The 22,601-nt window shown below is 41.5% G+C and overlaps 1 protein-coding gene across 3 annotated transcripts in view; it reads right to left on the bottom strand.

Annotated features, from left to right (window-relative positions):
* LOC121269194 (rho GTPase-activating protein 23-like) overlaps positions 1-22,601 on the bottom strand; it is a 506,984-nt gene that overhangs the window by 319,322 nt on the left and 165,061 nt on the right. Inside the window, exon 1 of one of the 3 annotated variants that reach the window (XM_041173727.1) lies at positions 18,039-18,196. The exons of the other annotated variants lie outside the window; for them this stretch is intronic. Coding sequence (XP_041029661.1) covers positions 18,039-18,092 — 54 coding nt within the window. The 5' untranslated portion in view covers positions 18,093-18,196. Of the gene's footprint in view, positions 1-18,038; positions 18,197-22,601 lie in introns of those variants that run through there. 3 annotated transcript variants of the gene reach the window in all.

The raw sequence follows: 22,601 nt of genomic DNA, 5'->3' as shown, positions 1-22,601 counted from the left end.
GCATGGGTAGAAGATTGGCTGGCTGGCAGAAAGCAGAGAGTATGTATAAATGGGTCTTTTTCTGATTGGCAGGGTGTGATGAGTAGAGTCCCACAGGAGTCTGTACTAGGGGCTCAACTTTTTATGATTTACATCAGTTACCTAGATGAGGGGAGTGAAGGCATGGTAGCTAAATTTGAAGATAACACGAAGATAGGTAGGAAAGTATGTTGTGAAGAGGACATGAGGAGGTTGCAGATGGATATAGATAGGTTGAGTGAGTGGGCAAAGATCTGGCAAATGGAGTGTAATGTGGGAAAATATGAAGCTGTTCTCTTTGGCAGGAAGAACAAAAAGCAGAGTATTACTTAAATGGAGAATGGCTGCATAATTCTGAGGTGCAGGGGATCCAGGTGTTCTAGTACAAGTCACAGAAAGTTAGTATGCAGGTACAGCAAGTAACTAAGAAGACTAATGGAATGCTATCCTTTATCACGAGAGGGATTGAACATAAAAGTAAGGATGTTATGCTTCAGTTATACAGGGCATTTGTGAGACTAGACCTTGAATACTATGTGCTGTTTTGGTCTCTTTATTTAAGGAAGGATGTAAATGCATTGGAGGTTCAATGGAGGTTTACTAGATTGATAGCTGGAATGAGTGGGTTGCCTTGTGAGGAAAGGTTGGACAGATGGGCATCACGGGAGTTTAGAAGAGTGAGGGATGATTTGATTGAAGTATACAAGATCCTGAACAGCCTTGACAAGGTGGACATCGAAAGGATGTTTCCTGTTGTGGGTGGGTCCAGAACCAGAGGGCATTGTTTTAAAATTAGGGGTCGTCCTTTTAGGACAGAGATGAGGAGAAATTTTTTCTCAGAGGGTTGTGCGAATTTGGAATTATCTGCCTCAGAAGGTGGTGGAGGCTGGGTCATTGAATATTTTTAAGGCAGAGGTAGATAGATTCTTGTTAGGCAAGGGAATCAAAGGTTATCAGGGTTAGATGGGAATGTAGAAACTGAAACACAAGATGATCAACCATGATCTTATTGAATGGTGGAGCAGGATCGAGGAGCCAAATGGTCTATTCCTGTCCTATTTCTTATGTTCCTATGTTCTGATGCATCACAACATGAAATCAGTGACTGTCCAGTAACTTGTCCAAATCGTCATTATTCCTACGAGATTCAAGGCAATGAGTTTCAACAGACTACAGTTGCATGGAAATATCACACCCAAGCTGCATCAAGTCCTTAGCATTTCAACAGAGAGCAAGAGCACTTGCTAAATTTTCTCTTCCCATGGGTGCCTGGATCAATTTAAGTAGCTTTATCATTGCACCTAGCACACAGGAAAAAGCTTGGGAACTTCATCATTTGTTGGATACAGGACCACCTTGCCTGGTAAACCAAGTAAACCATCACAGAAGCAGCAAGGCTTGTGGACCTAAATAGCCAAGTGGTTATGGTACTGAGCTTGTAACCCCAAGATCAAGAGTTCAAATCTCACAATGGCAAACTATGAAACAATGTAACTTCATCTGAATAGGAACAGATGGAAACGTGTTTGTACTCGAAAGAGTTACATAAAGATTCTCAATAAACAAAATACATCAGATTCTGGAAAACAGAAGCAGAATACAAAGCTAGGCTTGGTTCCTGATGAGGGTGATTAAAGTTCATAGATTAGAGATCTCATTGAATGCTATTAGTTTGGAAAGAGAAAATTCTGACTTATGACTTTTCTACTCATTAAAACTGCTAGTGACATCATGTCACTTTACGTTGTATATCTATGATTTTAAAGATGTAAAAAGATATCCACCTGCGTCCCTCCAAAGCAAGCTTTAATACGGTTATGACTGCTAGACTATATAAGACAGTTATGTTTAAACTCTCTCTTTTAATTTAAGGTAAAGCAGAATGCCCTGGAATGAAGGATGGTGTGAAGGTGTACTGAGTTTTGCTTGGCGATCAGCCCAAGTGACCTAGTTGCCATGGGGGCAGGGGGACCAGGTCAATATTTATTCAAAGTCAAGTGTGAGTTTTAACACCTGGACACAAAGGAAAAAGCATGGCCTTCCTGCTGCAGATTCTCAGAGTAAGTCAGATTGAAGGGGGAGTAGACCCACCATGGGTGGTTCTACACAAAAACACAAGAAAAGGATTGTTTTGGGGTTAATGACGAAGGAGAGGGCTGGTGAGGATGAAACCCATGTTCAAGGAAACAAGGACTGTGTAAAGTTATGGAGCATGGAATCACCACAGGTAACCTTACTACAGAAAATCCATTTGATTATGCTCAAAGGGTTGAGTGAAGAGGACTTTGTTTAGAAGGATACTGGAAGATTCACCTTGTTGAAGCAGGGAGAAGAGATCCTGTTAACATCAGGAGGAGCTGAACTTTAAACTTAAGGCTACATGTCTATGGAGAATGTAGTATAACGTATAAGCACAGCATGGTGTTTTCCATTGTGTTAAGTTAAACCAGGGATACCTTCTCTGTAGTTTAGTGTATTAGTTGCCTACTAAGTAATGTTTAGTCGATCTGGTTTTACTTTGTTTGCTACAGTAAAGGTCTTAGAATGTGAAATCCTGTGTGAACCTTTGAGTTGGTCACTGGGACATTCATATATATCACTTTTTAAAATTGTTCTCTAGAGGAATTGTAACATAGTAAGTAAGTTTTAACAACAGAACATTGCTCTTTATCCCATAGGTTAGAGTTTTGCCCTAATGAGTTACTCGATTCTAATCAAATTGCTGGAGAATTTAGCAAATTACAAATAAACTCTTATAAGGTACAAGTTGAATGAAAGCAAATCACCAATTGAGTCACATACTTCTTTCAGACTATAATAACTGCTTCCAAAATGATTTATATGCCGATCTACCTGCCAACGAGTGTAGTGTACAAATGCAAATTCTGTTAGGCAAGTGGACCGCTGACCCTATTACAGGGCACCCATGTCAGCCTGTGTTTAGCTGTTAACCTTTTACAGCACAGAATTTTTGTATTCAAAGTCTAAAAATCACAATGGTGCAATTTACTTTGAATAGTTACATCTAGTTAAATGTTAAGAACAAACTAGCTGAAGAATACTCAAATTTGATTGGCAGGCCACTGATAAAGGTTAGGAACATTGGAGTCCAGTTCTCCCAAATGCAAGCAAGTTAAAATGCTGTGCAATATCAGCAACAGATTAAATTTATAGTAATCTTGCATAGCACAATTTTTAATTGTCAAAACCAAGCAACACTGCCATTTTGCAATACTGTCATTCAGAACTACAACATAAATGTAAATCAGGTGTCTTTCACAATGGTAAGAGTGCTCTTTCCCGCAGTATTCTTGGCTCTTGTCTCCCACAACACTGCATTGCAGCCTTCTTCATTCGTCTCTCCTCGATCCATCCAGATCAGGGAGGTGAAAATCTTTCTTTCCACTCCATCCTATTCTCCCCTCAGTTCACCCTCTCCAATTCAGAGGGGGATTCTTTCACACACACCCCCAAGCCTTCTCATTTTAAACAGGTAGCATTTCTTTCCCCAATTTGTCGGCCACGGCTATTCTTTACTGTTTCCTGCGGCTGCGACTTTACTTCACAATCCAATTCTCCTGTAGTTGTTCAGTACAAATTCCTCATCTTGTTAAATTAGCATGAAGTTAAGAATGTGGAGCAAAGATGGATGCCCTAGTAAAGCATCAGCAGAGAGGTGCTGGGTGGCACGTCAGGAGGACCTGAATTTCATGATTTCTTGCTGCACCCGAGGACCAAGCTTTCCATTTCCGTAATCGTGTTCTGGGCATGCTTAACTTACAACATCTGTTGAACATTTGATTCAAAAGCTTTAGCCTCCATGTTCCCCCTTCAGAAACTTCAATTAATCTAGAATTCTGCAGTTCTTTTCTGCACACCCACACCAGCTTTCAACGTCTCAGTCTGTCAACTTCAAGGTCCTCATCCAAGTTTTCATATCCTTCCATGAACCTGCCCCATCCCATGAGAAATTTTCTTCAGATCATACCATTCTTCTGAAACAGAATTCTCATCTGTCCACACACACTCTGCTTCACCAAAGAACATGTTCATCTGGCAGCACTTTTCCTGAAAACATAAGACCATAAGACATAGGAGCAGAAATTAGGCCATTCGGCCCACTGAACCATTATTCATTGTTGCCAAACTCTCTTTGTAAAGCCTCCTAAAAATCTCTCTCCAACTGGATTTTTGGACTTCCTCTATTAAATTCTTCATTTCCTACTTATAACTCACATCTCCACCTTGTGAAGCACTTAAACATTCTTTTCCACAAGGAACACTGTATAAATATTAAATACTGTTGCAGTCAATTATCTGCCACAAACAAAATCAGACATTTAGTTTAACAACCAAGTTAACTTTTTACTATCCAACCTGGCAAGAAACTGATGAAATCAGATTGGCTGCCCACTTTATACCCTGCTAGATTTTTATTTCTGCTGAATTTAATTTGAATTAATTTCAAAGTTAAATCAGGTAGCTATAAAATGAGTGGTCAGTTTGATTCCATCAGTTTCCTGATGGGTGACTTATATTAAAATTACTCCCAAGATAGACAGCAATCATGCGCAGCTATTTGCCTTTCATAAATGTTTTACCATCAGCTTCTTGAATCAGTTGATCTCGACAAATTTCACAATTATTTTTAGTACAACAGTAAAAAAACTAACCAGCACCAACAAATGCAGTAAACTACTTGCTACAAGGCCAAAATAACTGAGCAAAGCCTTTGACAGCAAATTTGCATTATTATCACTGTTCTCACTGCGGTTTGCTATGGGAAATTCTATATTTTGACTCTGGTACTTTATAATTCAAAACATTTAAATTGCAGCTGTATCTTTGATTTAATTATCGAAGTTAAGGGCCTCACCAGTTCTCATCTTAACAGTTATAAGTAAAGCATCAAGAACTTAATCCAACTAAAACCTGTGGCTTTTAGTGGCAATTCTAAGCTCAAAGCATCTCCATCTTTAAATATATTTTAGAATGCGTTTTTACAGCTCAAGTACATCTTATTGAAAAAGGATACAACCATTATTTTACTTCTGTATGGAAATAGCCTGCAGCCAATGATAAAGGTGTCCATTTGGATTGTGGATTTTCCACAAACTAGCACTGTGAAATTCCCTACTTTCTTGGCTTCATGGGACTCTTCATTTTCTCCCCCCAACTCCAGCATTAGCTATCCTCTCCCAAATATGGTAAAAATCAATTCCATGGTTGTCAGCAACCCTCTAGTATGTCACCACCTTCCTTCACTGATAAGCCTAACTAGTGAAAGTTGTCAGACTATCTAAATATGTCAACACTACAAATGAGTCTAATCCTGCACACACCCCAACTAAAAATTCTCAATTTCATTTGATTTGCTCTTGCAATTCCAAATTTTGGTACATGTTATGGTCTACTCACTTTAAAGATAAAGTGCCATATTTTATTCAAGCTGTTTAATTTTTTCTCTGGCAAAGAAAAATCACCTGAATGTTTGTTTCGTGAACTCAAATGGCATATATCATAATATGTGCTGGTACTGTTGGTTTGTTACCAAAATATTAAATATCTTGATTAATTTATCTGGACTTTAATTATTGGCAGGTGGTTTGATGATCAGAGATTGTTGCAGAGCATCTGAATTAAACATTTGTATCAAAAAATGTTTGGTTCAAATTAATTTTCACAGTTGGTAGTAGCCAATAAAAGAAAACCTCTGTCTGTCTAAAATAGTGAGAACATATAAGCATGCATCGGCAAACCAGAGTAAAAAAAATTAGGAAAAGCAGGTACTAAACATGACCAAGTGAAAAAACAAAACAAAAACAGAATTACCTGGAAAAACTCAGCAGGTCTGGCAGCATCAGCGGAGAAGAAAAGAGTTGACGTTTCGAGTCCTCATGACCCTTCAACAGACCAAGTGAAATCCAGTTTGTATGCCCTTTTTCCACCATTGTTTTAAAAAATCAGCAGGACTCGAGTAAATTTCCTGTTATGTTATTTATTATGCAATGAAGCAAAACGCAGTCCTGATAATTATAATTACTGAAGAATGATTCTGATTTTCAATTTATAGTTGGCAATTTTACTACAAAGCAGACAAAACAGTAGTGATGACAAAATATTTCTACAGTAAAAATGTTGGAAAGTATTTACTGGACAGACACTGTGACACTTAAAATTGCAGGAAATCATACCTTCATCAACCCTCAGAGAAGTCTGATACATTCTATTGTGAGTCATCAGTTTCTCAGGATATGCTGCAAGGTTAACAGTTGCATCACTCCATAAGGGGACAAGGGAAGAGAGAGGAGGCAGGGAAAGGTGGAATGCAAGGAGAAACATCTAGCGGAAATATTGCACATCTAGATTTTCACGTGTGCCAAGTCTGAAACTTTGGTGGCCACTACAACAAACATTTTACTCGAACGACATTACTTAATTGCTGCATGGCCATCATATGTATTTGGACCACAGTTGAATTAATCAAAATAGCGGCAATGCAAGGTGAAATTTTCCAAGTCCACAGTTCCTGTAGGGTACACTGCACACCAAGAGTGTCACTCAGAACTTCATGTGGTGCACAATTTTCCAATCATTTAAACAAATAGTCAGAAAATCATGTGTCTAAATTTCAAGCACCCATTGAAAACAAAGGTGGAAAAAACTATCCCTCAAAATCCCCCTAAAGGTTATTTCTCATTCCAAGTATTTCCTATGGCAATTAATTATGAAGAAAATATCAATGAAAGTTGTTACAAAAAAGATTTCTTATCACTCGCACAGGACAGACTGGCAGTAGGTAGGAGTGCAAGAAGATAAAGGCAAAAATGGGAAACCCAAGCTCAATTTCAAAATGGTGCCCTTCCCCCCTTCACTTATACAGCAAATGATAAAGTATTCTTTAACTATTACCAGATTCTCCAACCTAGAAGTGTACAATGATCTTCGGTATAATAAAAATAGATGATTTTCTTTACCCTGACTATGGAAATACAACATATTATATAACTGAAGTGTATTATATAATTGATCAGTCATCTCAGCTCCAGGACATCACTGCAAGAGTCCCTCAGGGTATTGTCCTAGTCCCAAACATCTTGATCTGCTTCATCAATGACCTCCCTTCCATCATAACATCAGAAGTGGGAATGTCCACTGATGATTGCACAATGCTCAGTACCATTCGCGATTCCTCAGATACTGAAGAAATCCATGTCCAAGTGCAGCAAGACCCGGACAATATCCAGGTTTGGGCCAACAAGTGGCAAGTAAGGTTCACACCACACAAGTGTCAGGCAACACCATCTCCAACAAGAGAGAATCCAAACATCACCCCTTGATGTTCAATGGCATAACCATCACTGAATCCCCCACTATCAACATCTTGAGGGTTACTATTGACCAGAAACTGAACTGAACTAGCCATATAAATACTGTGGCTACATGAGCAGGTCAGAGGCTAGGAATCATGCGACGTGTAACTCACCTCCTGACCTCCCAAAGCCTGTCCACAATCTACAAGGCACAAGTCAAGAGTGCGATGGAATACTCCCCACTTGCCTAGGTGAGTGCAGCTCCCACAACACAAGAAGCTGGACACCATCCAGGACAAAGCAGTCTGCTTGATTGGCACCACATCCACAAACATTCACTCCCTCCACCACCAACAGACCGTAGCAGCAGTGTGTACCATCTACAAGATGCACTGCAGGAATTCACAAGGCTCGTTAAACAACATCTTCCAAACCCACGGCCACTACCACCTAGAAGGACAAGGGCAGCAGATAGATAGGAACATCATCACCTGGAAGATCCCCTCCAAGTCACTCACCATCCTGACTTGGAAATATATTGCTGTTCCTTCACTGTCGCTGGGTCAAAATCCTGTAACTCCCTTCCCAACAGCACTGTGGATGTACCTACACCATTTGGACTGCAGTGGTTCAAGAAGGCAGCTCACCAACACCTTCTCAAGAGCAACTAGGTATGGACAATAAATACTGGCCCAGCCAGCGAAGCCCATATCCCGTGAATGAATTTTTAAAAAACTTGTATCTATAGGCAAAGTTCCACAGTCTCAAATTTCTGATTTTATAAAAGAATCTCCCTTCACAACCACCCACAACTCTAGACTATGGAAATGGAACTAACAAAGAATGCAGTTCTGACAAAGGGTCACCGACCTGAAATGTTAACTCTGCTTCTCTCTCCATAGATGGTGCCAGACCTGCTGAGTATTTCCAGCAATTTCTGCTTTAATAACAAAAAATACAATCTGGACAGTGCTATAGTGGGAGTTGCTATTGTCAGCTTTTCTTTTTCATTCAATTAAAACATGTTTTATGGCAGTTAATTTCTGAAGAAATACATCTGAAAGTTGATTAAAAAAAGAAATGCCATTAACTGCACAGTATAGAATGACAGGGTGCTAGATGAGGGGTGGCAGAGAAAAAAAAGGGGAAAAGACAGACAAACCCACAAATGGGAAACCCAAGATCAATTTTGAATTAGTGTCCCCCATCCACACCACATCCCACTTCCCCATTTAATAAGGATACTCTAATATAATTCAAGAACTGTAATCTAATGTAAAGCATACTGATTTTAATATTGGATCTAAAGAAACAAATCATATATTCTAGATTCTGAAATACTTACTTAGCAGTATGTTCAGTGGCTTAAACTGCTCAGGCTTTATTTTTATTAACTGAGATTTCACAGCTCTGAAATACACACTTTGCAATCATATTTATTCACTTTTTTAAAAAATCCATTCATAGGATGCGAGTCTTGCTGGCATTTATTGTCCATCCCTAATTGCCCTTAAGAAGGTAATAGTGAGCATAATCATTCATCCCATCATTCTCTACTATATTTAAGACTGCTGTCCAAATAAAAAAGACAGAGTTTGGATTATCTTTCTAAGTTTATAATCATCACCAGAGTATCTAGCAATGCTATTATCACAGACTTTATTTATTATACTGGCTATAACAATGGCAGGGCATTCTTTATTTCCTTTATGGTTGACATTTATATAAAAGTATTCTTAAAATACATCATACCAAAAAGTCCCAGCTTTGATTCTCATCTCTTCTAAGTCAACAAAGCCCAGTTGGGATGTAGTAATGGTTTCTGTCCCCAATTAACAGATCTGAACAGTCCATCAGAACTATGTATATAGATATTAATTAGTAGGCATTGGAAAGCCATTTGATTTTGATTGCTGCACCCCAGTCTGACTCACAAAAAACAGTCTCTGAGGGAAATAGTGGAAAGCAACTAGGAACTGTAAAAATGTCCCCTGGCAAGATTCTACATTAAGAAATAAGAGGTTAAGAAAATGATGGGGAGAGCAGAAAATTAAGATTCAAAGATCTAGTTCAGCCTACCTTTTCTCTTCTCCATTTAGTATTTCAGCACTTTGAATTTCAGCACGCTGAATTTTTAAGTCTGCCAACTGCAATCTCCAGTGAACAAATGAAAATAGTGCTTTGAGATTGTGCTGGTTCATGATAATAAAGATTTAAAGCTAATTCTGGGTCTAATACCTAAATTATAATTTCATCCTTTTCATGGTCCTCAGATTCAAATTTTATATAATTTAAAATTAAAAATTCAGTGACCCTTCCACTTAGGAGAGTACAATGTCAAGATTAATGATTGAGAGTAAATAATTTAGTTTTTAACAAACAAAGAACATAGGTTTTCAAATTATTATTACGTCTCCAATATACACCTCAAAAACTCTGAAGCAATCAATGTTCAACCTTTTTAAAAGAAAACTAAAAATAGTAACATCTGTGAGCCTTCAGGCCATTTGAAAGTCCTCCAGAATGCCTTAACACTAACCTTTCACACAGCAAGCCAGAGGTAAGAAAAGAGCAGACACACTAAATGTGAAATGAATGCCAGAAAACTCGGTTCAATGACCATAGCCATTAACAGCTGTTTATCAAAGCAGCAAACTACAATTGCCTTTCCCACAGATAGTTCATCAGCAAAATAATCACTACCAGCATTGAAACATACAATTGCACAACACAAATTCTCCTTGAATTTATCTGAACTCCTCATAACCCTAACTCAGACATTCTATACTGATACTATCCTGCATGTAGATTTATAAATAAAAAGCATACAGTAAGAGTGTCACAAGGCAGTCAGTAAATACAATGTAATAAACTGAAAAATAATATGCAAGAAAACTAATGAGGGAAGGAATTCTAAAAGCAGAGTACGAACACAATTTCCAACACATTTGGAGATGTACAAATAGAATATAAATCATAATAATAGGAACTTTTATTTGACTAAAATTAATCAAGAGAGTAACATGCACATATATACTTCAGAACTAAGAAATGGTTTAAGTTAAACATGCATACCATTCCAGTCATGTTCAGTAGCCTGGAAAACCTTAAGACTATCATAACTTACTGAAAAGAAAGGCATGCTGTCGAAATTTTTCATCTTGCGCTCATCAGGACAGGTGCAAGAATGCCAAATTCCAAAGGGGGCAGCAATTTCTACTGCATGAAAAAAAGGGGTGCTGAGTGGTTGGCAAGTTGGCTCTGATTGGTCATGATGTTACCATGGCAAGTGCACCATAGGGAAACATTAGATGCAATTCTATGATTGGGCAGCACTTGCTGAAGAATTACAGTAACAACCAATTTAAGTTCAGTCAGGCTTACAATGTAGCTTATTTACACTTGCCAGAAGCTACATATGCAGGTACCTGTCCTCTGCAGGCAAAAGGAATATGTCCAGACATTGCACCTTTTTTGAATTAAAAAAAGTATGGGGGAAAATAGCTCCCTGGTGTATTTGCCATGGCAATGTCTGAACCAGAGTTGACATGCCAACCAATCAGCACCACTTTTCGCATGCAATATAAATTGTTGTTCCCTTTGAAATTTGGCATTCTTCAGTCTGTTCTGATGAGTACAAGATGAAAAACTTTGACAGCATGCCTCTTTTATCAGCAATACTAAAGTTCTGTACTACCAAGCGACTAACTATCATAAATGCACAGTTGGAACAGATGAATGCAATTTGTATATCTGGGTGAGATACAAGTCTTTCCATTTTTCCTCTGTTTTCCCTTGGCCCAGTCTTGTTCCCAGGCTTTTTAAATTGATGGCAAACATGAAGCATGGGGTGAAGCTACGGATGCTTGTTGGGGCTGGAGGTACAGTTTCAGTGGGGCTTGCTCACATTTGAAGTGTGGCCAGGTCCTTGAGGGAGAGTTGACTTTAAGCTAAAAGTACTATTTATGTTTGGCATGGTGCAATTTGTATACCAAATCTTTGACAAAGCTAACTTTAGCCACGATCAAGGAAGTGGCCCAGCCTGAAGAAGTCTTTTTTATCCCAGCTGAATTCACCTTTGGTGAATGTGTACATAAATTCTCCATAGCACCAGAGAGGAAAAGATTGATAGAGTGAGTGAGACACAGACTTCTTTTCGGGCCAATAGTGTTGTTGCTTAAATAGGGTGGTTTCAGCCTTACAATAGAGCCCCAAATAAGGCCAATAAGTGCAAGCTGTAGGTGGCTGTTAATCCAGCAATAGTTTGCGTCGGGTGGCTACATTCATTGATCTCAGTTGCTAGGCTAGTTTCATGCTAGGCTTCCAACTTTGTGGCTCCTGGTCTTTCTAGTTTTGCATTGCTATATGTTTTTGATGAAGGAGTGGATAATATACAGTCCCAAAATAGCTTTAGTTGCTTCCCAGTGCTGGAGAGGTTATCTTCACCTATGACTCCATGGGGTAGACAGAGTGTGGGATGTAGACACTGGTACTGGGGAGAATAGGGTATGAAATACACAATCAAAGATAGCAAAGAGTTATATGGCAGAACTAGTCTTATGTTGAAGCAGGTACATCTACTCAAAATAATTGATTATGGAGAATCAAAAAAGCAAATCGCAAATGCTGCAAATCTGAAGTAGAAACAGAAAATGCTACAAAAGCTCAGCAGGTCACACAGCATCTGTGGAGAATCAGATTAATGTTTCAAGCTGATGATCTTTCATCAAGACTGAGAAAGGTTAGAGATGAACAGTAATAGATTGGAAGCAGGTAAAAGGGAGGAAGGTGTGAAAAAGAAAAGGGAAGGACTGTGATCGGGTAGGAGGCAGGAGACATGAAATGACCAAAGGGTTGGTGGTACAAGGCCAGAGGGAGTGATAATGGAACAGAACAAAAAAAAGTGTCCAGTGGAGGTGTGATGTGCTCTTCAAAGCAAAACATGAGAAAACAAGAGTAGAAACAATAGGAAAGAAAAAAGCAAATTGGGTGCAGAGGTTACGATCTGAAATTATTGAATTCAATGTTGAGTACAGAAGATTGCAAAGGCCTAATCAAAAAATGAAGTGCTGTTCTTTGACCTTGCAGTGAGGTTCATTGAAACACTGCAGAAGGCCGAGGACAAAGAGGTCAGGGCAGGAGCAAGATGGTAAATCAAAGTGACAAGCAACCAGAAGTTCAGGGTTATGCTTGCAGACTAAACAGAGAAGTTCCACAAAGTGGTCAACCAATCTCCATATGGTCTTCCCATTGTTCAACAGACTACATGGTGAGCAGTGAATACAGTACGCTAAATTGAAAGTACATATAAATCGTTGTTTCAACTGGAAGGAGTGTTTGAGTGAGGAAGGAGAAGGTAAAAGACAGTTATAGCAATGCCTGTGCTCGCATGGAAAGCTGCCATGGGGAGGGGAGGTGGTGCCAAAGTGGTTGAGGAGTGGACAAGGATGTTATGAAGGGAACGATCTTTTCAAAACACTGAAATGCAATGGAAGGGAAAGATGTGTTTGATAGTGGTGTCAAGCCAGGGGTGGCAGATATGCTGAAGGATGGTCCTTTGAATACAGAGGCTGTTGGGGTGGAGGGGTCAAGGGAAACTCTATCATGGTTCTGACAAGGAAAAAAAGGGCTGAGACCAGAAGTACAGAAAATGGGACAGGCAGTTAAGGGCCCAGTCAACCACAGTGGCAGGGGATGGGGAGTCCTTGGTTGAGGAAACAGAGTCACATCAGAAGTGCTGGTTTTGAAGACTGCATCATCAGAACTGATACAATGGAGATGGCAAAACTGAGAGCATACAATGGAATCTTTAAAGGAAGCAGACTATGAGGAAGTGTAGTCAAGGTACCTATGGGCATCACTGGAGTTGGTGAATATTTGTTAATTGTCTACATTTCCAGGGATAGGCTCGTAAGTCAAAGGAAGGGATGAGCCAGAAATGGACGATATGAAGGCTAGAGAAAGATTTTTATTATTCATTCAAGGTATGTGGGCATCGCTGGCTAGGCCAGCATTTATTGCCCATCCCTAATTCAGAGGGCATTTAAGAGTCAACCACATTGCTGCGGGTCTGGTGTCACATGTAGGACAGCAGATTTCCTTCCCTAAAGGATATTAGTGAACTAGATGGGTTTTTCCGACAATTGGCAAAGGTTTCATGGATATCATCAGACTTTTAATTCCAGATTTTTTTTTTATATATTGATTTCAAATTTCACCATCTGCCATGGCGGGATTTGAACCCAGGTCCCCAGAGCATTACCTTGGGTCTCTGGAATACTAGTCCAGTGACAATACCACTAGGCCACCACCAAGCAAAGTTTATGAAACTTTCCAATTCAAGGTGAGAACAGGAAATAGCACCGATTCAGTCAGCAATATACCAAAAAAAGAGGTGAGGGAGTGGGCCTTAATAGGATTGAACAAGGAATGTTCCGCAAAGCCACAAAAAGGCAGACAAAGCTAGGATCCATCTAGGTAGCCAAAGCAATACCATTTGTTTGGAGTAAGTGAACAGAGTTAAAGGAGAAGTTGTTCAACGTGAGAACAAACTCACCCAGGTAGCAGGGAATGGTTGGGCCTCCATTCAAGGAACAAACAGAGAGCCACAGACCATCATGGTGGGAGACTGAGGTGTAGAGAGATTGGACATCCTTCCATTCATCATAAGATCAGAAGTGGTGATGTTCACTGGTGATTACACAATGTTCAATTTGTGACTCCTCAGACACTGAAGCAGTCCATGTCCAAATGCAGCAAGACCTGGACAATATCCAGGCTTGGGATGACAAGTGACAATTAACATTCATGCCACACAAGTGCCAGTCAATGACCATCTCCAACAAGAAAGAATCTAACCATCACCCCTTGATATTCAAAGGCATTACTATCACTGAATCCCCCACTATCAACATCCTGGGGGCTGCCATTGGCCAGAAACTGAACTGGACTAGTCATATAAAATACTGTGGCTACAAGAGCAGGTCAGAGGCTAGGAATCCTGCAGTGAGTAACTTACCTCCTGACTCCCCAAAGCCTGTCCACTATCTACAAGGCACAAGTCAGGAGTGTGATGGAATACTCCCCAATTGCCTGGATGAATGCAGCTCCCACAACACTCAAGAAGCTTGTCACCATCCAGGACAAAGCAGCCCACTTGATTGGCATCCCATCAACAAACATTCACTCCTTGCACCACTGACAAACAGTGGCAGCGGTGTGTACCATCTACAAGATGCACTACAGAAACTCACCAACGCTCCTTAGGCAGCACCTTCAAACCAATGACCGCTACCATCTAGAAGGACAAAGGATAAATCGGAACACCACCACCTGCAAGATCCCCTCGAAGCCACTCATCACCCTGACTTGGAATTTTATCACCATTCCTTCACTGTCACTGGGTCAAAATCCTGGGACTCCCTCCCTAACAGCACTATAGGTGTACCTACATCAATTGGACTGCAGCGGTTCAAAAAGACAGCTCACCACCATCTTCTCAAGGGCCATTAGGAATGGGCAATAAATGCTCGCCTAGCCAGAAGCGCCCACAGCCCCTAAATGAATAAAAAAAGGTACGGAGGTAACATGTACACAAACAGATGAATGTAGTTCCAACAGTTACAAGCAATATCCCTAAACCACTGCAGCTAGAGGCTGCATGTGTAATATAAATGCTATTACCCAACGATAGGCTCCAGTATATGCTGAACATTCTTTGACAATTCAAGATGTCCAAGGAGCCCCAAAGAGTCAATGGGATTAAAAATTATGTATACAGAATACACTCAAATGCTTTCTTGCAAAAAAAAAGTAAAATATGGGCCAGAATTTCACGCTGCCCCGCTGGCGGATTTGTAGACAGTGGGTGGGGGGAGGAAGAAATTGAAATTGAAGGAATGGGATTCCCTCTGGGTTCCTACTCACCTTGACCTCATGGTGATTTTATGCTGAGCTGGGCAAGGCCTTAGGCGGGAAGCCCGCCCTTTGTCCAGTTGAGACACTTAAGTGGCCAATTGATGGTCACTTAAGGGCCGTTTCCCACCCAGTGTCAATTTTTAGACTGGTGGGAGGATTTACCTGGTGTGAGATGGTCCTGAAAAAGAATGGGCCTAGATCTCGGGCACCTCCATCAAAAGCCCCCTTCTGACTGCAAGAGCCCCCCCATCTTAGGTCCAGTGACCACTGGACCTCCCTCCCCCTTGGTCTTTCCAACACCCTGATCACCCCTCTTACACCACCCCCACTCCTGCCAGGCCTTCCCTAACCTCCCTGCCCAGGGGCCCCTTAAACATACCTTGTCCTGCGTTCCCAGGACTTAGGCTCAGGCATGTTGGTGCACTTCCTCTTCAGTCTACTATTGCAACTCTTGGTGCTGTAGGGATTGGAGAGCTGCTAGCCAATCAGGTTGACTGGCAGCCCTCTAAGGCGTGACTTCCACCGGAATGAGGGGCGGAAGTCCCGCCTGTCGCCACTTAACACTCATTTCAGCTTGAAATGGCGACAGAGCACTCTGAGTCAGCGGGAGACTCTTCAGATGGCGTGAAGGGAGACCCTGCCATCTGAAAAATTCAGGCCATAACGTTTCTTAAAATTTTCATCTGTGCCCAGTTAATACTGGATTTTAACAGACCCAGACACCTCTCTAATGAACTTTAAGAATAATTTTTACCATATGGGGATATTGGCTAGACAGACCATTAGAACTTCAAAGACTTGAGAAATGAAGTCATCTTTTGACATTATCTACATCCATCCACAGTTAATAACATATACAGAATCTCTGGTATATAAGCACACAATTTTAATACCTTCAAAACCAACATAATATACCTGCATCTATTTAAAAGAGCTTAAAAAAGCCAGATTTACACTTTAAAGCAGTACATAAACATATGTACAAGATCTCTACAGACATGATTCACTATGGAACTTTGATTATTTATTCAGGATATACAACTTTGCTTGTTTTGCAGACAACTTTGATCTGAACATTTGGCATTTTATTCCTCTGCATTTAGCTGCCACATCAGATGTTTCTACTGTAAGAAAAAAAGTTCAAAGCTCTAAACAGGGCTAGTACAAAGTTTCATAGATTACAAGCACAGTGGATCAACTATTTATCATTACATGAAGTGGCGCAAGTGGTGTAGCAAGTTGATGTCGTCAACATATGGTGGCAAGTAAAAGCAAAGGTTTCAGTCCCAAACATGTAATTTCCTAGCCTCGGGCTTATTACTAGGATGGGAGGGGGCAGTAAGGTACTAAGCCAAACAAGTCAGCATAGGATGATGGTTAAAAAGTGTTACTCCCTTGCCATTTTTGTGCACCTCACAGAAGCCAGTTCTAATCAGCAGAATTTGGAGCAGGTGACCCACCTAGCCTCTTGGCCACAGGTGCTGAGTGGAGTAAAATCTTAATGGGAAGAGTCCTCAAAAGACAAAAACATTCACAATTACAGGAAATTCAAGGATCCAAATGGTTACTTATCTAGGGCAAACAGATGCACTCTTCACAAGAAATGCTGACACAAGTTAAAAAGTGCGAGGCATTGGAAAACACTTGAAACAAGTCATATCATTCAGAATACAATCAAGACTAATGAAGAATATACTGACTTGCAGTTCATGCATCTGTCATTATTCAATTTTTGAGTAAGGTAGGTCTCATTTACATCATAAGAGTTTGCTAGCTACCTTCTGACTCAGGCAAATGATATTTAACCCCATAATACCTGGTTAAATTTACTTAGCACATCCATGTACATTAATTAGATACAAGATGAAAGGAAAAATGATTTTCACAAATATGATTTTCAGAGAAAAGAAAATACTCACACAAACCATCAACAAAATTGCCACAATATTTATAAACCCAAAACCGTTTCTTCTAAATAAAACATATTACAAAGCAAATAATGATAATTTTTAGTGCTTTAGGTCAATTGCAAAGTTTCAAAACATACTGATCATTAATCCCAAATGAACTACTTCTGTTACATTTGGCTAAACATTCTTCAAGATTAAAAAACAATGCAGACAGTATATTTCCTTGAGGTCTTCACTTTAATCAGTGAAAACCCATTGCAGAATTTCTAGTCTGTAATTCATATTGCAGCAATTTGAAGTAACTGTACTTGTGAATTAATATTTCAAGGAAAAAGCAATTAAAGAATGTCGATTCCTGTCACAAAACACGTGGTTTTGTTTTCTGCTCTTTTAACTCTGAATACAGAGGAGGAACAAGAAAAGGCTTGAACTCTGATCTAGTGCATATTACAAAGCAGCATTGTTCCAAGAGAAAGGCACTGGTGATTTTAAATAACTTGACATGGCTGCGCTTGCTCCCACTCATAACCAGAAAATATCACTCCCATACCATTACTTACTGAAACCATTAAACAGAACAAAACATTAGACAGCAACAGATCGTAAAACAAGAATGCAAATGCCAAAAGGCAAAAATTTAAAGCAAGACAAGGCTCGGTCATCAAAATCTATGAGGATGGCGACATTTATTTAATGCCATGTCAGAGCCTTAAATCAATTTGCCCTTAGTTTTCCTGCTCATGTTCTACCTCAAAGGCCTTGTGTTCCTGTATGTTAATCCTCTTAGTCACAAATGCATTATAATTAAAAGGAAATACTGTAGCCTCAATTTAGACTATGCAGACGCCACTGTCTCTTATGTTCTCTACTTCATACTTACTTGTGCCTCCACATAGGGTGGAATTCCAACGAGACAGAAAGCCACGCCATTCATCTGTGAGATGGTGTGCCTCCGAGTTTTCAGAATGTAGTAAAAAGCCACACAAATCTATATCCCAGCTCAGCTCTTAACTTGCAGTTAGTAGCCTCCCCCCTCCCCAGGCTAAAGCCGCCTATCTGCTCTGCGGAAGAGCATGCATTGGTCTTCTAATTATCATCCTGTCCACAGCCAAAGGGGAAAGCAGAATCAACTTCCAGTACTCTGCACCAGGGAATCTGTCAGAGCATTACAGTAGACGCAGAAAAACATTCAATACATTAAGCAAGTAAAAAAAATTTGTAGAGTAGCATGTTACTACTTTTGTCCCTTTTAGGCTTCTCTTATTTACAGAAAACTGTGATATTTGCTGGATCTCTTCTCTTTTTCTAAATCAGATCGAAAACATTACAGCTGTGATTTAAACAACAGTCTAGAGTGGGAAGAGGGGGAGGCTCCCTGCCAGTAAACATTCCAACTGACAGGGGAAGCATGTGACGGAAACGCTAGAACAGCACATGGACTAGAGACTGCACCCAAATCCTGTCTGCACAGTACAAAAGAGAGTGCAGGCAACCTAATAGAAAATAAATACATTGAAATCATGTCACCTGAAAAGGTTCATATTCAAACCTGGAATATAAAACCTCTGAATCTGCCTCTGATGAAAGCATATGACTGGAAGTAACAGAAAACTTGGAGAGAGAAACAAAACTTGCTAAAAATTGCCTTTTACTATAGAAACACAAAGCTAGTAATGATCTTTATTGAAATGATTTCAACAAACGTTTGCATTATACATCGGAAACAACGGGCTGGACTTTACCAACCTAGTCACTGTCCTGACACTGGAGTCATTTGAGGGTCAAGCAGCCGCATGGGCAGGTGGCAGGACTCCACCAGGAATCTTTCGATCTGTGACCAGTTAGAGTCCGGCTGTCAGGGGAGCCAGCCAATAACAGGTGCCTGACAGGAGAGTACTGTCAGAAAGTTTGCTGGCGCCATATCTTAAAGACCAGTCTCCAAACAAGCTGCACACAGAGGATGGAGGAAGGGGTGCAGCAGGAGTGAGCCTGTGGAGAAATGACAAGAGTGAGAGAAAGGTGCCATGTTTCAGTGATGTCTCTCGAAAAGCTCCAGCAACAGTGAGCAAGCAGAGAAAGGTTCTGTTCCCAGTAGACAGGAGGAGAAGGCTAGTAAGTCTGACGAAAGCAGCATGGTTAGAGGAGACCAAGGAAGTCAGCAGTTGTGGGGTAGTTGCACCAACATGGGTCCAGTGCCAGAAGCGATTCAATGACCTTGCAGTCTGGCAAGGTGAGTGGCATGCATGATGGCAAGGTGGCAGCCATGCTTGTCTTATATGACATCCCTGAAATATGAAGCAAGGTGGTTGGACCAGGCAAAGGGAATGACCACCACACACAATGAACCACAAAGCGGCCTCACATCGGAGAACCATGGTCAGTCAGAGGCGCTCATTGCTGTGACAATGGCCCCTTGCAGCAGGCCTCCAGGTGGCGGGATGATGGACATTTAAAGTAGCACAGTCTGAAGAGCACTGCTGGGCCATGAGACAAATGTGACAATCTGTATTTGTCATTGTAGGAGAAGCACACTCAATGCTAAGGAGGGGAAATGCACGGGAGGTGGTGTTCCATTTACCCTTGTAGTCACGTAGATGGAGGAGCACACGATGGAGATTGGATGGGTTGCAGCCCATCAGAAAGGGAAGTGTGGAGTTGAGAGCAAGAAAATGGTCACGGGCACCAAACCTTCTGTCTGATGAGTATTATCATTGGTGCTTCTGTGGCCTTGACCACAGGAAGCTCAACATCAAGGACAGAAACGGGGATTTGGGTGGCTGCTGAAGTCAACAGCATTCCTGCCTCTCAAGCAGGGCTAGTGGTGCAGTGCCACCAATAGCATCTGAACTATGAAAGAAAAGGAGCCACTACCTGAGGAGACAGTGTTGCATCAGTACAGCCGAACCTCCAGTAGCATAGATTCTGAAGTCAGTGGGCACTGACATGCTTTAAGAGTGGATGGCACCAGCTGGTGAGCACACTGTAGATGCACAGGAGTAGGTGGCAGAGACAACAATAGCTTCTGCCAGCCTTTGGAGTACTGAGGAAAGTCCTAGCAATGGTCAGCTTCCAGCAGTTGCCAGGTCTTGGGAGTTATTATTGAAGTAGGAGACACTGGAGCAGCAGCGTAAACATGCGGACATCTGTCGGAGTTCCGAGAGGCTGTTTGCTCCCATATGTGTGAGATGGAGGAGTCTGTCAATGACCATGAGTGACATATGAGTGAATTACCACAAAGAGTGGCAATCCTCATGGACAGCCACATGCAGCAGACCAAACGGATGCAGGAAATGTCTGGCAGCCACCACAGTATAGACTCATACATCGGCAGTGTTGAACACTGGCCCAGAGACACATGGGCCCATTTCCAGATAAGCTGGAGCATGCAGGTGGGGCTCGAAAAGTGGATGTCTGAAGGTTACTGGGGCTTTTCTCAAGGCATGTTGAGGGCAGAGCCTCAACCCCTTTGAGGGTGACAAGAACATTGCACGAAGCCCCAAGGAAAGTGGCAGCCCCTGAAGATGGCATAATCTGTGCCCAACCCTTCTAGGACTCAGTCACACAGAGGGGCTGTCCATTGCTGGCACCTTAAGCACCAGAGCATCAAGACCAACAGCCTGCTGCCACATCAGCTCTAGGTGCCAGGAGAGCATAACATAGGAGTACCTGGAAGCTTTTACATGAAGGGATGTAGTAGCTGTCACTGGGTGATATTTATTTCCTGAATGCCTCCATGTCAGATGAGGTAGTCTTTGCACAGATCAATAGCCATGGTCACTGGCACCTGCAGACGTATAAACAAATGGCCACTGGGTCTCGACAAGCGTCCCCCTCATCCTCCATGAAGGAGGCAACGGTGCACACAATGTAGTCACTGTTTCTAATGCAGCTCCTCTTTGATTCATCAGCTTGTACTGAACACACTAGTCCACTATGATGCCGGAGACTTTTGATGGGGTGTGTGGGGCTCTCTCAGATTTAAGCATCGGAACCACATTTTCAGAAGCCCAACTGCTTGTTTGATGGTGGCCCCTCTAGTTACAGGGCAACAATTGAACATTTCTCCTGCCCCTGTGTTGGGGTTCCGCACAGGTGTAAGCAGCCATGTCTTTTAATGGATTTGTCTTGACATCCAGGATTCTCCACAAAGAGGTTCAAATGGACTGAAGAGTTCACCTTGAAATATCTCAGGTTGTACAAGTCATATCAGCTTCCTGGGAACCTCAGACACAGCTGGAGGAACCTTCCTAAAAATAAATTACTCTTGGCTGCTCCAGAGAGCCTTGATGGCCATGTGTAGACAGTCCTGCTCCTGAGGGAATCCTGGTCCCAAGTACAATCTCCCTCTCAGCCTGACTGGCCCGATCAGTAAGAAACCTTGATGCATTCCCCTGCCCTCTGGCACAAGGCATCCATCACCTGCTTGATGCAGTAATAGGCTGCTGACTGAGAGATCCCACAATTGTCTCCAGACAATAGCTAAAATGATCACTCACTGCCACAGGCAATGGGTGGCTACCACATCCCAGTGACCTTCACTCCTCCAGCATTTCATATAGGTCAGCAACCACCAGTCTTGACAGATGCAGTCTTCAGAGGCACAGTGCTTCAAAATCTCCATAAAGCTAGGCTTTTAACTGTGGACCCTCTGAGCAGGGTAACACCTTCTTTGAACATTAGACTGTCTTATAGCCCCTATGTCCCCTCCTCATCCAATCACAGAATCATGCCATTATTCACCTCTGCTCCCTCCATGTGGCTGATGTAGCATCTTTCTTCCATTCCTGTCCTCATTGTAGGTGTCAAAATTGAGTGCAGAGAACCCATTTAACTTTGGAGTCCTCACTACACAATGGTTCTCCCCTTCGCATTGCCTGCAGTTGCTCCAGGAGACCAAAGAAACACCCTTCTACTTACAGTCCTCACCTGTGGCCTTAACAAACCCGCTAAAGGTCACAGCCTTCAATTCTTTGCCACCTGCCTGTTTGTAATGACAGCAGAATCAACAGCTATTAATTTTAGTCAACCCTGCTGGTGAGCCCTCACCTCCCTTGAGAGGGCAAGCTGCTAACACTCTGCACCCGGTACACACTATGGAAAATGGTAAAACCTGTGTATAATCATGGTGGTCAACTGGCTGTTTACACAATCTCAAACGGCTGCCTGCCACTGGCTTGCACGGTACCAATCCCACTGGTCAACCTCCCCAGGGCCAGGGAAATTTGGCCGGCAGCAGAAAGATGTCAGGGATCAGCTCCAACATGTTCCTCCACCATTTTACTGCCCTCGACCACCAAGCACCTGCTATAAGCCTATTATCATCGGGCTGGTAAAATTCCAAAGTTAACATAAACAGAACTATCTTTTTTTTTAAATGGGCTCTGAGTGAAAGAACAATGCACATGTAATACTCCAGTTCTAACTTCATTGGTACTAAACTGGG

This window comes from Carcharodon carcharias, chromosome 23 (assembly GCF_017639515.1).
Source record: "Carcharodon carcharias isolate sCarCar2 chromosome 23, sCarCar2.pri, whole genome shotgun sequence".
Taxonomy (NCBI): Eukaryota; Metazoa; Chordata; class Chondrichthyes; order Lamniformes; family Lamnidae; genus Carcharodon; species Carcharodon carcharias.
The sequence above is the reverse complement of the archived record's forward strand: the minus strand, read 5'-3'. Positions and strand labels throughout refer to the sequence as shown.